Source organism: Leguminivora glycinivorella, chromosome 14, assembly GCF_023078275.1.
Source record: "Leguminivora glycinivorella isolate SPB_JAAS2020 chromosome 14, LegGlyc_1.1, whole genome shotgun sequence".
NCBI lineage: Eukaryota > Metazoa > Arthropoda > Insecta > Lepidoptera > Tortricidae > Leguminivora > Leguminivora glycinivorella.
Window position 1 is genome coordinate 5,995,355 of NC_062984.1, and position 17,615 is coordinate 6,012,969.

A 17,615-nucleotide genomic window follows, 5' to 3' on the forward strand; every position below is an offset into this window, starting at 1 on the left:
CGGGTTATATGAGCTCGGTTATAATCCACGTAGATAAGTGATAAAATTGGAAGCATAATCGCCCGGCTGCTTTCAAAATAATATTTCTTCTTTAGGATACGAACGCCAATGAGTTTATTCCTCGAAAGTGTAATGGTTAAAGTTCTCAATTTAGGCACAGTATAATAAAGAGTACTATAGTACAGTATGGCCACTTCCGCTCCTCGCTGAAAGTGTCAACCACACGCTCTCGGTTACCTCACAGTTACCGCCTCTCAAAAACGTGAAGAGTCGACCTGTCATAACTCATACAAGCATGGTACGCGTTCACTGACACGAGCTTATGTGTGCTAGGAACGCGCCTCTTTCATATATTTGATCGCCAGTGTCCGAGGTGTGATTTAGGTGTAGGTAAGAATTAAAAAAAAAAACAGGACATCCTATTGCCAAATTTTCCTGTTAGCTAAAACCTTGCATCCTTCCGGCTCAAAATTAGCGAAACCTCAATGCCGCGTGACGGTTTTAACGATCCATCGACTAATCGCTATGGATCGAGTGTGCCAAATAAGGCCATTCGAGGTAACCTTGTCTGTACCTACTCGTACTAAGGACTAGGCTTGTGTCGTTCACGAACTATGAACTGTTAGGAATAAAATCCCATCAATGATCGAAATGAACTGAATCTTTCCGTGCTGGTGAGAATCGGTCTTTGCTCATTTAGTTCAGTACAGGATCGGCGAACACGAGCGGTTTGGATCGCGAACAATAGTGTGACTGCGCCGACCGAGAGTAAGCAGAGCAGACAAAAAAAGTCAAGTTTTCATTTAACAAGTTCGGTTTGTTACAACCTTTCGGCCCGAATGTTACTATCAGACTATTCGTATGTTTAAAACAATACTCGGTCCCATTCGTTCTGATCTTTCCGACCGCAACGGTCGACTGGTCTGGCTGAACTAAATGAGCAAAAGATTCAAAAGAGCGAACTAGTTGTGGGAGTTTGACTGAACGAGATCGTAGCGCTCCGATCAAAAAACTTGTTGAACGCACAGCCTACTAAGGACGGGGTTTCGTCTCGTATATGCATTCATACATAGAATAGGTATGTGGTGGTATGGTATACACTAGGGAGTAGTAAATTGTACCGTGCACTTTTATGATGATAAATACATCAGTGGTTAGAAAATCTGTAATACGAATCAATAAGGTTTATAAATGCGAACGTAAGTTTGACTTAAACTTACTAAACGTACTATTTTATTACGACTTCCATATCCTGCGACTACTTGTCTGAGTCCCGAGAAAGCACATAATGTTAGTGTTTTGTCAAATTGTCACATAAATATATAATAAGATGGAAAAAGAGGATGTAGTAAATTGCCACCATCAAAGTAGTATCTGAAGGCCTAGCCGAATGCCATTTCGTATTACGATAACGAAACGCTAACGCTAACGAAAGTATACAAAATGTATGGAATGACAGATGCCGCAGAAATGTGCTAGCCGAATGGCAACGTAGAATCGAAACGCCGTAGAAACGTAGACGAAATCAAGCGAAATTGCCAAGTTGACATAAAATGTACACAGTAGTTTTTCGTTTTATTAATTTTCAACTTTCAAGCGATTTCAGTTTGGTCTTCGGCCATTTGAAGATGCCTAACGAACCTTTTTTTTTAATAGGCTAATGAGACCCATAGTTTACCCACTAAAACTCCTCGATTGCCGCCTCAGGGCTATAGGACGAGGTCGCAGGCACGTTTCGGCACTCCTCCGCAACTATAATAGTATTTATTATATTCATTAATAAAAACTCCAGTTACATTCAAGTAGACATCTTTATTTTATAAGTGTCATAGATAAAGCAACACCACAGATACAATAATCTATTACATCTCCTTTCTTAACATTAACGTATTAGTATCTAAGCTACCTAAACAAATAACTAAAATTTAATCAGTTACAAAATCTGACAAGAACTTAGGCTTTTGAACATTTCTACCACTTCTTGATCTGTATACTTCAGATTCACAATTTTTTGATATTGATACATCAGTACTATTTTGCTTTGGACTGTGAATTGAAGTATCCAGACTCACATCTGCACTATCACTCTTATTCAATACTATCTCATCTGTAATTACCTCATTATCAGGTTGTGAACTGATCGGCTCAGACGTCTCAGAACAGACCGGTTCATTATGATAGCTCACATTGAAATAGTCATTACTGTTATTGATGTTTACATTCGACTTGTTATGTATTAAATACCTCCTATTTCTATTAATAACATTTCCTTTTTCTGTTTTTACAATATATGAATTAGGTCTCTCATCTCTACCTAACACCTTTCCAAATAAATTAGGCTTTCTGCTTGAGTTATCTTTTATAATAACATTTTGTCCTGGTACTAACTCAGGCATTTTTTTTGTATTCTTATCATAATAATATTTTTGTTTAGCAGCATTATTATATAATCTACTTTCCTCGTTAGTATTTTTCTCATGTGTTTCTTTGGTAGGAAGTAAACCTCTTATTTGCCTACCCATTAATAATTCTGACGGAGTTTTGAGCTCCGAATAATGTAATATTGGTGTATTTCTAAATTCTAACAGAGCAAGATCTTTATCTTTATGTTCATAATCAGCTTTTCTAAAGATATTTTTTACTGTTTGTATGTACCTTTCGGCAAGGCCATTCGACTGAGCATAGAGTGGGCTACTAGTTTTATGTTTAAATTCCCAATCCCTTGCAAACTCTTTGAATTTATGACTTGAGAAATTTGTGCCATTATCTGAGAACAGTACATCTGGTATGCCATGTCTACTAAATATCCTTTTTAATACACTGATCGTATTTTCAGCTGATAAATCACTTAATTTTTCTATCTCCACATACTTACTAAAGTAATCAACTACTATTATATAGTTATCGTTTTCATAATGAAATACATCACACCCTAGCATTGACCATGGTACATCTGGAAAATCTCTTATAATCATAGGCTCCTTGGAATTATTTTTTTTAAACCTGTTACATGTATTACAATTAGCAACTTTGTTTTCAATGTCAATTGTCATTTTAGGCCAGAATAAGCACTTTCTGGCTCTGGCTTTACATTTTTCGATGCCTAAATGATTGTAATGAATTTTGTTTAACATCTCTTGTCTTAATGATAATGGAATAACCAGGCAACTGTTTTTGTAAATCAAGTCATCGAAAATAAACAATTCTTCCCTAAATGTATAGTATGGTTTTAAGTAATCTGGTACCTTTTTTAAATCTGGCCACCCATTTCTTATGTATTTTGTCAGTTCAGTCAGATGTTGGTCTTTATGAGTTTCTAACTTAATGTGATTGTATTTATCAGAACGAATTTTCATATTACATCTTATCATGCTAACGTGAGGTTCTACTAAATCATCCAAAATTGTATTATCATCTTTAGAATTGTTATAATTACGTGATAGCGAATCTGCTAATAATAGTTCTTTTCCTGCCTTGTACTTTACAACTAAGTCATATTTTTGCAATTGTAACCTCATTCTTTGTAACCTCAGTGGAACGTCACATAACGGCTTTTTAAAAATAATTTCCAAGGGTTTGTGGTCAGACTCTACTTCTATAGTTTTGCCATAAACATACTGGTGAAATCGTAAGCATCCATAGACAATAGCAAGCATTTCCTTCTCAATTTGTGCATACATCTGTTGAGTGGGAGTCATTGCCTTGGATGCATACGCAACAGGAAGATTATTTTGAAGCAAAACCGCACCTAAGGAGTTTTTTGAAGCATCTACTGATAATTTACAACTTTTATTAGGGTCATAAAATTGCAACACTGGTTGTGAAATTAGGATATCCTTTAACTGCTTAAAAGAATCATCCTGTTCTTTAGTCCAAACAAAATCAACATCTTTTCTTATTAATTTTCTTAACGGATGACAAACTTCAGATAATGAAGGAATAAACTTGGCAACATATGTAATCATTCCTAGGGCCCGTTGTAAGTCCGCTACATTTTTGGGTTTTTCAAGATTTAATATGGCCTGTACTTTATTTTGGTCAGGTTTGATGCCGTCTTTTGATAATATATGTCCCAAGTAAGTTATTTCAGAAACACCAAATTCACATTTTTTGAAATTAAATTTAATTCCATTATTTTTTGCAATTTTCAGTACCTCTAACAAACGTTTGTCATGTTCCTCTTTACTATTTCCATAAACTATTAAATCATCAATGAAAGCCTCACAACCAGACACCTGTTCAAATATTTGACTATAATGTCTATGGAATATTTCTGGAGCTGAAGCTAATCCATATGGTAATCTTAAGAAGCAGTATCGACCAAATGGTGTGGCAAAAGTGCACAGTTTTGAACTTTTCTCACTTAATTTGATTAAATAAAAGGCAGTTGAAGCATCTAACTTACTGAACACAGTAGCACCAGCCATTTTAGCCGATACCTCTTCAAAAGTTGGTAATTTAAAATGTTCTCTTTTTATACAATTATTGAGGTTGCTAGGATCCAAACATACTCTTAATTTGCCATCAGGTTTTTTTACAATTACTATATTACTAACAAAGTCTGTGGGTTCAGAAATTTTTTTGATTACATTTAATTTTTCCATTTTTTCAAGTTCTCTTTTGAGCGACTCATGTAATGCCATAGGTACACCTCTACAGGGTTCAATTTTTGACTGATAATCATCCTTTAACTTTATCTCATATTCTACATCTTTTAATAGACCTAATTCCTCATCAAACAAATCAATATTGTCCTTAATAATCTGTTCATAGTCACTGTTTACATCAAGTTTAATTTGACTTAAGTACTTACGTTTCATCAGTTTCAGTGCAAATATTGTTTTGTAACCTAAGACTGCTATTGAGTTTTCATCAACCACCTGAAACAACAGTTGAACATTTTTTCCATTTATTAGTTGGCATTTCAAGAGTACTTGTCCTATACATTCAATTTTTGAGTTATTGTAATTACAAAGTTTTGAACTACTTTCTGTTATTTTATGATCTAATGACAACTTTTTTAGAATATGTAATGGCATTACATCACAGTCACTTCCAGTGTCTAACTTAACATCTACAATTTTATTATTTATTCGCAATGGCTCAAATAAACATTTCTTTAAGTTTTTATCATGTTGTACCATACCTATGACAATGTCTGAGTCATCACTATCTTCATTTATGCCATGCACTTGACTTCTTGTTTGACACATTTTAGCATAGTGTCCTATTCTATGACATTTCTTGCACCGATACCCAAATGCTGGGCATTTAAACCCGTGATGATAACCGCAACGATGACACTGCTTTTTGATACTTTGACTGGGTCGCTGCTGATCCTGGAATCTATCATTACGGTCACGATGTCCTTGGAACGACGACGATGACGACGACTTCTCAATTTTCTGCTTGTCATACCTTTGTGATATTTTGTTCACTTCATGTACTTGAACTTCAGTGGCCATTTTTTTAACATGTTCTGCTGCAATCTCCGATGCCTTGCAAATGCTTATACATTTCGGGAGGTCCAAATCCTTCTCCTGTAGAAGCTTCTCTTGTAGCTTGGTGTCGCCTATACCCCGAATAATTTGACTTTTGACCAAGCTGTCTTTCATTTTATCGAAATTGCAATCAACACTTAAGGTTTTAAGGGCTGTGACAAACTCGTCCACCGACTCTGACTCCTTCTTCTCTCTCATAAAAAACAGGTGACGCTGCATGGTTTCATTTTTGACCGGGGAACAATATTCTCTTAGTTTGTTTAGTATTTCGTTGTAATCCGCATCTTCCTTTACCTCGAGTGTGTTGTACACTTCTAACGCGTCATCACCGATGGTGTGAAGTAATAATGCCTTTTGACTATCTTTATCCAATTTGGTTGTGGCCCCAGACGCCTTGAAATAAAGCAGGAACCTCTGTTCCCACCGTTTAAAATTTTGGGACAAGTCGCCCACTAAAGACAATGGCGGCGGCTGCTTTAACTCCATTTTTATTAACTTAAGCACTTGAATCTTCTTTTAACACATCACAATAGACCGGCTGCGCCATATAATAGTATTTATTATATTCATTAATAAAAACTCCAGTTACATTCAAGTAGACATCTTTATTTTATAAGTGTCATAGATAAAGCAACACCACAGATACAATAATCTATTACAGCAACCATGCCTAACGAACCTAACCTAATACCATACTTGCCGGGCGATTATGCTTCCAACTTTATTACTTATCATCTTATCAACGTGGATAAAACACCTGTCACTCACACTGACATACTTGCCAGAACGTGAGGGATGCTTTATCCACATAGATAAAGATAAGATAAAGATAAAGATAAAAATTCATTTATTCAAGTAGGATCAAATAGACCGCTTTTGCATCGTCAATATCTACATTATATCTCAAACATGCACAATTACAATATTTGGCAGAATGAATTATATTATTTCATGCAAATATAATTCATTAGGACTAAAAAACTAAGGGCCGATTACATGGGCTCAAGGCCGGTTAAACTTAAGGTCTAGCCGCTTATGGTCTACACGCGCGGTGTTGTACGATAGACGACTACGCGTATCTTTGGCCAAAGAAAACGGGGGGAAAATGTTTGTGCACTCACGAACTCGTGGTCTCGTCGTTTGCAGCGCCGGTACCGTCAGGGTACGGGCGGAACGTCGGTGGCGGCGGTGGGCGACGAGCTCGCTGTAGTTCAGGTCGCGAGTGCGACCCGTGAAGTCCTTAGCTTGGTCGGCGGCGGACCAGGCGCCGCGCGACTCACAGCCCGGGTCCGGGAGCTGTAGCTTGCGGAGGAAGACGCCAGCGCTATCAGCGCATCGTTGGCGCGCCCGCGCCAAAGGCGCCGGTCAGACGACGCCGGCGAATGATGGGGGGGGACGTGTAAAGCACCTTGAGGTCGCCGGCGCTACCGTTACGGCAGCGCTCGGCATACAGCCCACGTCCCGTCAGCTGTACTCTACGGTGGGGACTCGGGAGCCTCGCGGGCTTTCAACACACTGCACGCACGCACACTTCACACGCGATATACGTTTTCTTAGTTTACCAACACAAGAACTACGCCTGGCAGCATGTCAAGGCGCAATCAGCCGCCTGCGGCGGCGGCGGGGACCGGATCAGAAATTAATCAACGGAGCGCGCGTGTTCCCGTATTCGATCCTGTGCTCATCTGTCAAAACTGTCAGCTGAACCGACCCACGAAAATCTGCGTTCCGTTTGTTCGGTCCGCTCTCCATATCAGACTCAATCCTATTAAAAAACCTTGAATAAATTAAACTTCAAACCGTATCGACATTATTTATACTATTTAATAATAGTTATCACCACACGGGATTTAATAGCAATTCTTAACAAATCTTTGACCTTTTTCTATTTGTGTCTCCCCTCCGAACTACGTGAAACGAAACGCACCAACTTTTCTATTTGTCAAATTCTGACTTATTTCTACCGTACATTCTCTAACCTATTTCATGTAACCAATATCTAATTACTTTTTTGGAAATACCAAAAGATATGGGATGTGATCGGATTTACTAAATTCTACGTTACAAAAGGAACATTTTGGTGTGCGCAAAGTCTAGTTCTGTTTTGTAATTACTGTGTACCAAGTCCTAGAAGTTTGACTTAGCCTAGTGTTTATATCGCGGCATATCTAAAGTTCAGGGCTTCTATATGGCCTAAATGAATGCAAAATTGGGAGTTCAGAAGGTAAGCCACGATTTTATATAGGCGTTAAGCTTCGGTGTATGTTTTCTGTGGAAAAAAACGGCATCGAAAACCGATGGTGATATTGAGGTTAATTTTCATATAAAATGTATGTAGTATCACTACAGTATCCCCCTTCTCGGCAAAAAGGGAGAGTAGTACTCGACCGAAACAGCCGGGGTAACCGTGGAAAAAATAAGAAATATAGATCCAATCAACAATTATTATTATTTTTTTTTTAATAATTATCATGCACTTATGTTACTTACTATTGTCGCTTGGACCATAATTCCTATTTATACGTTTTATAGCTAATTTCTTAACTATTATTGTTTCCTATTTTAAGTGTTTGAAATCATAGTGGCGTCCCACTATGGTTTCTGAAATTTTAACCTAAGGTTTTATCTATAGTTCGTTAAAGATAATTCTAAATTAAATAGTTTAATTACTATGACTATAATTACTTATAGCATACCTACTTAATACGAGCTACCTTAAGCTTCTATGGCTATACAACATTTAAGTGCCAAGTACTTTGATCAGGGTCACTTGTTGTAAGTTCACCATAGTCATTAATTATTTCAATACTAAATTTAGCATGCAATATTATATACATGCTTAAACCTACAGTCCTAGTATTTTAAAATAACTTGGTAACTATTTATTACTTGTTATTTACAACTTTAAATTATTTAGATAGTGGAGGCTTATTCCTGTCTCGCACTTCTAATTTAAATTCCTAAGTTTTTGCCTTGAGGCTTTCAATATATTGAGAAAAAAAACTTATTTTTCGTTTTTTCTCCTAAAGTATTGAGTTTTAGTCCATGATTTTGTACTACCCTCGACGTCTAGGGTGTACAGTTATGTAAGAAATTAGTTTTAATGGGAACGTTCCAAAAAAATTTTTTTTGACTTGTGTTGTCAAAATTAGTATGTTATCACATAAAAAGTGTGTTCTATGAACACTAAAAAAATCTTGGCAACTATGGCCAAGGAAGTAGGGATCCCTTTTAAAAAAATGTGGGTTTTTATAATAACTTTACCCAAAAAAAATTTACCAAAATATTTGCAACTAATTCGAGCTTACACCTTGTGGCAATTTTATTATATCTTTGACATGATATTTTCCTATTTTACCAGTGTCCATCTCCTGAAGATCGTAAACGACATCCGAGTGCTTCTTGATGACTTTGCATTTCAGGAAGCGCGGAGCCAGTTTAGCAGAGAAGAAATGTGCTGCGCTTGACTGTACGAAGTTGCGACGCCACACGATATCGCCTACGCTTAACCGCAGTTCCCTACGGCGCAGATTATATCGTGCTGCGTTTTGTTTGTACGCTTTGGTCAAAGCCTCGGTGACCCGCTGGAAAATATTTGCCAAATCGTTGAGAGCGGTTGCTCTTTCAGACCGGTCGGAAATCTGGAGATCATCTAACGAATTAGGAACGCCGTTTCTTATAGAATACAGCGTGCCGTCCGTCATCATCTCACGGCCTTTTGCCAACAAAAATGGTGTATACCCCGTTGCAATATTAACAGTACTATTCAAAGATAGCTGAATTTGTGGTAGGTACTTAGACCAGTTTCTGTGGTCTTGTCCTACTAAAATAGCTAGGCAGGTTTGAATCGTTTGGTTAAAACGCTCAACGGTGTTCGACTGGGCTGCGTAATATGCATTATAAAATATTTTAGGTATCGAGTATCTAATGCAAAAATCTTTAAATTGTTTACTTTGGAATATTGTTGCATTATCGCAAATTATAGTACAAGGAATTCCTTCCTTGTTTAAAATCTCTGATTCTATAAATGAGGTTACTGTTTTAGTGGTTGCAGTTCTAAGTGGGTGAATCCAACAATATTTTGTAAATATATCAACTATGGCTAGTATGTAGACGTGACCAGAATAAGATTTAACTAATGGGCCTATGAGGTCAATGGACAAAGTGTGCATAGGCTTATTGACTTTTTTCTGGTTTGTCATGTGTCCATGTGGAGGTTGATTTGAGTGTTTGTAAGCTTTACACTTTTCGCACATGGCTACATAACTTTTCACGTCTTCATACATGCCTTTCCAAAAATAGTTTTCTTTAACTTTTGATAATGTTTTAAAAGTTCCAGGATGGACCGTAAGGTTCTCGTGGTTTTCTTTGATACATTCTTGGATTAATTCCTTAGGTAATACTATTTTCCAATCGTTATGTGAATTTAAATTAGATGTAGGTTTGCAATACCTAAACAATATATTATTTTTTATTTGATAATTTTTATGGAACAGTGGGTTTGATTCTACATTTTTATATAATTTATTGTACCAATTATCTTTTGAACTGCTACCACCTTGAAATGTGACTGCCTCGATACGTGATAGAACATCTGGTACCACATGCGTGGAGCCTTTTTTGTGTCTTATTTCAAAATCATAACATGACAACTGCATTGCCCAGCGCGCTAATCGACCTGAAGGGTTGTTGAGCGTTTTGAGCCATTTTAAGGACATGTGGTCGGTCACTACTATGAAACGGCTACCTTCTATGTAAGGTCTAAAATGGTTTATTGAATCTACTAAACTCAGGAGCTCTCTCTCGGTAGTTGAATAATTTCTCTCCGTCTTGGTGAGCAACCTTGAGTAAAAAGCTATAGGGTGTTCAACACCATCAATTTCCTGGATGAGGACACTCCCAATGCCAACGCTTGACGCGTCTGAGTGGATTTGGAACTGTTTGGAAAAATCGGGGCAGGCGAGCACCGGAGCCTGGGTGAGAGCTTCTTTGAGAGCTTGGAATGACTTCTCTGCTTCTTCTCCCCAGTCTACGGTGTCTCTGCCTTTCTTCTTACCAATCAGGGCAGTCATTGGAGCTATGATGGTTGAAAAGTTTGCTACAAATCTACGGTAATATGAACAGAGTCCTATGAACGCGCGCAGCTGCTTGGCTGTTGCTGGGCGCGGGAAATTTCTTATGCAATCTAATTTTTGTGGGTCTGTTAATAGACCTTGTGAACCGACTACATATCCCAAATATCTCAGTTCATCTTTGCAAAATTCGCATTTATTAAAATTTATGGTTAAACCTGCCTCGCTTAATGCCTTATAGACATCATTCAAAATTGCTAAATGTTCTTCAAACGAATTGGTGGCTATGAGAAGATCGTCACAATATGCGAATATCTTCTCGCCATATTTATGGTGAAAAAGAGAGTCCACCAATCGTTGCAGTTCGCATCCTGCGTTCGAAATTCCGAATGGAACGCGTTTAAATTCAAATAAACCGCGGTTGGGGACCACGAATGCACATTTTTGGCATGACGTCCCGGAGCCGTCAACATTATCGGAATCACAAAGTGAAATTTGCCAATAGGCTGCTGATAAGTCTATTGAACTCAAATATCTTGTGCCACGTAAATTATCTAAAATTGAGTTAATATATGGTACTGGGTATGAATGTTTAACTGTGACATCATTTAATTTTCTCGCGTCTAAACAAAATCTCCAAGAGCCATCTTTTTTTGGGGTCATAACAACGGGGTTGGACCACGGTGATTTAGATGGTGCTATCACTCCAAGTTGAAGCATCCGGTCTACTTCTTCATTTAGTGCTTGCAATTTGACCGGTGAAAGTGGATAGTATCTTTGTTTAATGGGTGGGCCCGTTGTTGTGATCCTATGTTCTACTAGTGATGTTTTACCCAGACCTCGTTCTTCCGTACTAATCGTTTTAAATTTATTTATTACTTTGTCTAACTTAATTGTTTCTAATGGTGAAAGATCATGTTTTGGAACTATGGCACATATTGTTTCACTTGGCTCCGGTTCATTCCTTGCATTTTTATCTAAAATATGTATGTCTTTTAACTTGAAGAGATCGATCAACTCTAATGTTAGTATCGAGTCCATGCCAAAAATAAAGTTATCGGACACTTCTGGAATTACCATGAACATAATATTATAAGATGACCCTCTGAAGCTAAGTGGTAGTAGGATTTTTCCTATTACCTTAACGACAGAGCGGTTCGCACAAGTGGCTGTGGTAGTATATTGTAATAAATTAAATCCTCTTTGTAAGAAGTGTTCATGATAATTGTTTCCAATAATACTTAAATTTGCTCCAGAATCCATAAGACCTGTGTATATCTTTGAATTGACTCTAAAATCTATATAAATCCGGTTATCACCTTCTACTGCTTTTACTCCAGGAGTCACCGCACCTAAATATAGCATGTTTGAAATTTCATTGGTGGCTCCTGGTGCCTTTAGTTTTTTGGAACATTGTCTGCTTCCGGTTGCCTGCTCGTGGTACTATTACATTTTTGGCAGGTGCTTGTTAGCACTCCTCTCTGGCCACACTGGAAGCAGACAATGCCAGGTATAGTGCGGCATTGTTTATAAGAGTGACCATTTCTTTTACATTTTTTGCAAGTTTGTTGACTGTCTTATTATGTCTGTGTGTTTGTTGTCTGGGGGTGTGTGTCTGTGGATTGGACTGTAGTGATACTACATACATTTTATATGAAAATTAACCTCAATATCACCATCGGTTTTCGATGCCGTTTTTTTCCACAGAAAACATACACCGAAGCTTAACGCCCATATAAAATCGTGGCTTACCTTCTGAACTCCTAATTTTGCATTCATTTAGGCCATATAGAAGCCCTGAACTTTAGATATGCCGCGATATAAACACTAGGCTAAGTCAAACTTCTAGGACTTGGTACACAGTAATTACAAAACAGAACTAGACTTTGCGCACACCAAAATGTTCCTTTTGTAACGTAGAATTTAGTAAATCCGATCACATCCCATATCTTTTGGTATTTCCAAAAAAGTAATTAGATATTGGTTACATGAAATAGGTTAGAGAATGTACGGTAGAAATAAGTCAGAATTTGACAAATAGAAAAAGTTGGTGCGTTTCGTTTCACGTAGTTCGGAGGGGAGACACAAATAGAAAAAGGTCAAAGATTTGTTAAGAATTGCTATTAAATCCCGTGTGGTGATAACTATTATTAAATAGTATAAATAATGTCGATACGGTTTGAAGTTTAATTTATTCAAGGTTTTTTAATAGGATTGAGTCTGATATGGAGAGCGGACCGAACAAACGGAACGCAGATTTTCGTGGGTTGGTTCAGTCGACGGTTTTGACAGATGAGCACAGGATCGAATACGGGAACACGCGCGCTCCGTTGATTAATTTCTGATCCGGTCCCCGCCGCCGCCGCAGGCGGCTGATTGCGCCTTGACATGCTGCCAGGCGTAGTTCTTGTGTTGGTAAACTAAGAAAACGTATATCGCGTGTGAAGTGTGCGTGCGTGCAGTGTGTTGAGAGCCCGCGCGGCTTCCGAGTCTCCACCGTAGAGTACAGCTGACGGGACGTGGGCTGTATGCCGAGCGCTGCCGTAACGGTAGCGCCGGCGACCTCAAGGTGCTTTACACGTCCCCCCCCATCATTCGCCGGCGTCGTCTGACCGGCGCCTTTGGCGCGGGCGCGTCATCGATGCGCTGATAGCGCTGGCGTCTTTCTCCGCAAGCTACAGCTCCCGGACCCGGGCTGTGAGTCGCGCGGCGCCTGGTCCGCCGCCGACCAAGCTAAGGACTTCACGGGTCACACTCGCGACCTGAACTACAGCGAGCTCGTCGCCCACCGCCGCCACCGACGTTCCGTCCGTACCCTGACGGTATCGGCGCTGCAAACGACGAGACCACGAGTTCGTGAGTGCACAAACATTTTCCCCCCGTTTTCTTTGGCCAAAGATACGCGTAGTCGTCTATCGTACAACACCGCGCGTGTAGATCATAAGCGGCTAGACCTTAAGTTTAACCGGCCTTGAGCCCATGTAATCGGCCTCTAGATTTTTAACTCCGATAAATTATATTTGCACGTATTGACATCTTTGGCTCTATTATTTACTTCCACTCCATGAAATCTACAGAGTCGGGTTACCATTCCATACACTACAATATGGCGCCCGAAACAATTTAATACTTTATTACCCTGTGGATTTCATAGTGTATTATTTCTTAAAAATTTAAATTTAATAAATTTGAAATTTTTTGGGCCACATTTTTTACCTGAATCTTCATCAGTCACTAAATATGACAATAGAATAAATTTATTAATTAATTTGTGAGTCCACTTGTAACAGGCTAGCAAGTTTATTTATTATTATAATTTTTTAGGCTGCGCTATGAATGAATAGCATAGCACCAGCCACTTATTATTTCTCACTCTCACTTTAAGAGTGCATTTATATTTTATTTCACATTTTCTGTAAACACAGAAGTGTCATTGATTTATTTATTGCTAGACCTGACTCAGGTGGACCCACGTCTTTGGCAACATGTCGGACGTCGAAGATTATCAAGAAGTAAATACAAGAGACAATAAGTCTCCGATCCCCTCATATGTCAACACGCGACCGCGGGGTCCTGCTCATGCAGAAGCCCACCCGCCCGGCCCATCCACATCAGACAATCCTCAACCCTCAATGCCCATATTGGGGGCACCTGAACTTGTTCGCCGAGCAAACCTGGATTTGACAGGGAAGTTTCCTACTCCCATTAGAGACATTAGGGAAAATAATGAACGCATTGTTCATGTCTTAAAAGAGGACCATCTGCGGTCCTGGAACTTAAAGCTTTCAGGTGACTCGGACGTCTCTGATTTTTTGCCACGGATTGACAACTATAGGCGGAGTCGACATACACTCCTGCCTAGCTATTCTTGAATAGTATAGTAATTAATATTGTAACGAGGTATACCTACACCATTTTGTTAAAAAAAAAAGGTCGTGACCTATTGACGAATGGCATGCATTCCATTAGATGCATTCCAAATTCGTTACATGACCTGAAGTTGCTACAAGGTGTAAGCTCGAATTAGTTGCAAATATTTTGGTAATTTTTTTTTTGGGGTAAAGTTATTATAAAAACCCACATTTTTTTAAAAGGGATCCATACTTCCTTGGCCATAGTTGCCAAGATTCTTTTTAGTGTTCATAGAACACACTTTTTATGTGATCACATACTAATTTTGACAACACAAGTCAAAAAAAATTTTTTTTTGGAACATTCCCATTAAAACCAATTTTTTACATAACTGTGCACCCTAGGTACCAAGGGTAGTACAAAATCATGGACTAAAACTCAATACTTTGGGAGAAAAAACGAAGAATAAGTTTTTTTTCCTTAATATATTGAAAGCCTCAAGGCAAAACTTAGGAATTTAAATTAGAAGTGCGAGACAGGGATAAGCCTCCACTATCTAAATAATTTAAAGTTGTAAATAACAAGTAATAAATAGTTACCAAGTTATTTTAGAATACTAGGACTGTAGGTTTAAGCATGTATATAATATTGCATGCTAAATTTAGTATTGAAATAATTAATGACTATGGTGAACTTACAACAAGTGACCCTGATCAAAGTACTTGGCACTTAAATGTTGTATAGCCATAGAAGCTTAAGGTAGCTCGTATTAAGTAGGTATGCTATAAGTAATTATAGTCATAGTAATTAAAACTATTTAATTTAAAATTATCTTTAACGAGCTATAGATAAAACCTCAGGTTAAAATTTCAGAAACCATAGTGGGACGCCACTATGATTTCAAACACTTAGAATAGGAAACAATAATAGTTAAGAAATTAGCTATAAAACGTAGAAATAGGAATTATAGTCCAAGCGACAATAGTAAGTAACATAAGTGCATGATAATTATTAAAAAATAATAATAATAATAATTGTTGATTGGATCTATATTTCTTATTTTTTCCACGGTTACCCCGGCTGTTTCGGTCGAGTGGTACTCTCCCTTTTTGCCGAGAAGGGGGATACTGTAGTGATACTACATACATTTTATATGAAAATTAACCTCAATATCACCATCGGTTTTCGATGCCGTTTTTTTCCACAGAAAACATACACCGAAGCTTAACGCCCATATAAAATCGTGGCTTACCTTCTGAACTCCTAATTTTGCATTCATTTAGGCCATATAGAAGCCCTGAACTTTAGATATGCCGCGATATAAACACTAGGCTAAGTCAAACTTCTAGGACTTGGTACACAGTAATTACAAAACAGAACTAGACTTTGCGCACACCAAAATGTTCCTTTTGTAACGTAGAATTTAGTAAATCCGATCACATCCCATATCTTTTGGTATTTCCAAAAAAGTAATTAGATATTGGTTACATGAAATAGGTTAGAGAATGTACGGTAGAAATAAGTCAGAATTTGACAAATAGAAAAAGTTGGTGCGTTTCGTTTCACGTAGTTCGGAGGGGAGACACAAATAGAAAAAGGTCAAAGATTTGTTAAGAATTGCTATTAAATCCCGTGTGGTGATAACTATTATTAAATAGTATAAATAATGTCGATACGGTTTGAAGTTTAATTTATTCAAGGTTTTTTAATAGGATTGAGTCTGATATGGAGAGCGGACCGAACAAACGGAACGCAGATTTTCGTGGGTTGGTTCAGTCGACGGTTTTGACAGATGAGCACAGGATCGAATACGGGAACACGCGCGCTCCGTTGATTAATTTCTGATCCGGTCCCCGCCGCCGCCGCAGGCGGCTGATTGCGCCTTGACATGCTGCCAGGCGTAGTTCTTGTGTTGGTAAACTAAGAAAACGTATATCGCGTGTGAAGTGTGCGTGCGTGCAGTGTGTTGAAAGCCCGCGCGGCTTCCGAGTCTCCACCGTAGAGTACAGCTGACGGGACGTGGGCTGTATGCCGAGCGCTGCCGTAACGGTAACGCCGGCGACCTCAAGGTGCTTCACACGTCCCCCCCATCATTCACCGGCGTCGTCTGACCGGCGCCTTTGGCGCGGGCGCGTCATCGATGCGCTGATAGCGCTGGCGTCTTTCTCCGCAAGCTACAGCTCCCGGACCCGGGCTGTGAGTCGCGCGGCGCCTGGTCCGCCGCCGACCAAGCTAAGGACTTCACGGGTCACACTCGCGACCTGAACTACAGCGAGCTCGTCGCCCACCGCCGCCACCGACGTTCCGTCCGTACCCTGACGGTATCGGCGCTGCAAACGACGAGACCACGAGTTCGTGAGTGCACAAACATTTTCCCCCCGTTTTCTTTGGCCAAAGATACGCGTAGTCGTCTATCGTACAACACCGCGCGTGTAGATCATAAGCGGCTAGACCTTAAGTTTAACCGGCCTTGAGCCCATGTAATCGGCCCTTAGTTTTTTAGTCCTAATGAATTATATTTGCATGAATTAATATTCCGGCATTATTATTCACATCAACTCTATGAAACCCACAGCGTTAGATTAGTATAGCAAGAGGACCTTGTACTACAAAAGTCCGAAGCCTTACCAGAGTTCATTCCGGCACACTTTTCATATAACACCCATTTTATTCAGTACAATACATTCTACAAAATAATAATCAAATACCATTCTATTCACTACAATATGACTCTATGACCTATTGACGAATGGCATGCATTCCATTAGATGCATTCCAAATTCGTTACATGACCTCAAGTTGTCACAAGGTGTAAGCTCGAATTAGTTACAAATATAATTTTTTTGGGTAAAGTTATTGTAAAAACCCACATTTTTTTAAAAGGGATCCCTACTTCCTTGGCCATAGTTGCCAAGATTTTTTTTAATGTTCATAGAACACACTTTTTATGTGATCACATACTAATTTTGACAACTTAAGTCAAAAATTTTTTTTTTGGAACGTTCCCATTAAAACTAATTTCTTACATAACTGTACACCCTAGACGTCGAGGGTAGTACAAAATCATGGACTAAAACTCAATACTTTAGGAGAAAAAACGAAAAATAAGTTTTTTTTCTCAATATATTGAAAGCCTCAAGGCAAAAACTTAGGAATTTAAATTAGAAGTGCGAGACAGGAATAAGCCTCC

The 17,615-nt window shown here is 38.7% G+C and overlaps 2 protein-coding genes across 2 annotated transcripts in view; both read right to left on the reverse strand.

Annotated features, from left to right (window-relative positions):
• The window catches only part of LOC125233504, a 521,975-nt gene that overhangs the window by 51,464 nt on the left and 452,896 nt on the right, over nt 1–17,615 (reverse strand). The window lies entirely within an intron of this gene.
• Nucleotides 3,962–6,028, reverse strand: LOC125233678. Its single transcript, XM_048139755.1, has 2 exons — nt 5,147–6,028; nt 3,962–4,880 (listed from the first exon to the last, which is right to left on the reverse strand). Exons 1-2 carry the CDS (start codon nt 5,985–5,987, stop codon nt 4,873–4,875), a joined length of 849 nt encoding a protein of 282 aa, XP_047995712.1. The 5' UTR covers nt 5,988–6,028; the 3' UTR covers nt 3,962–4,872.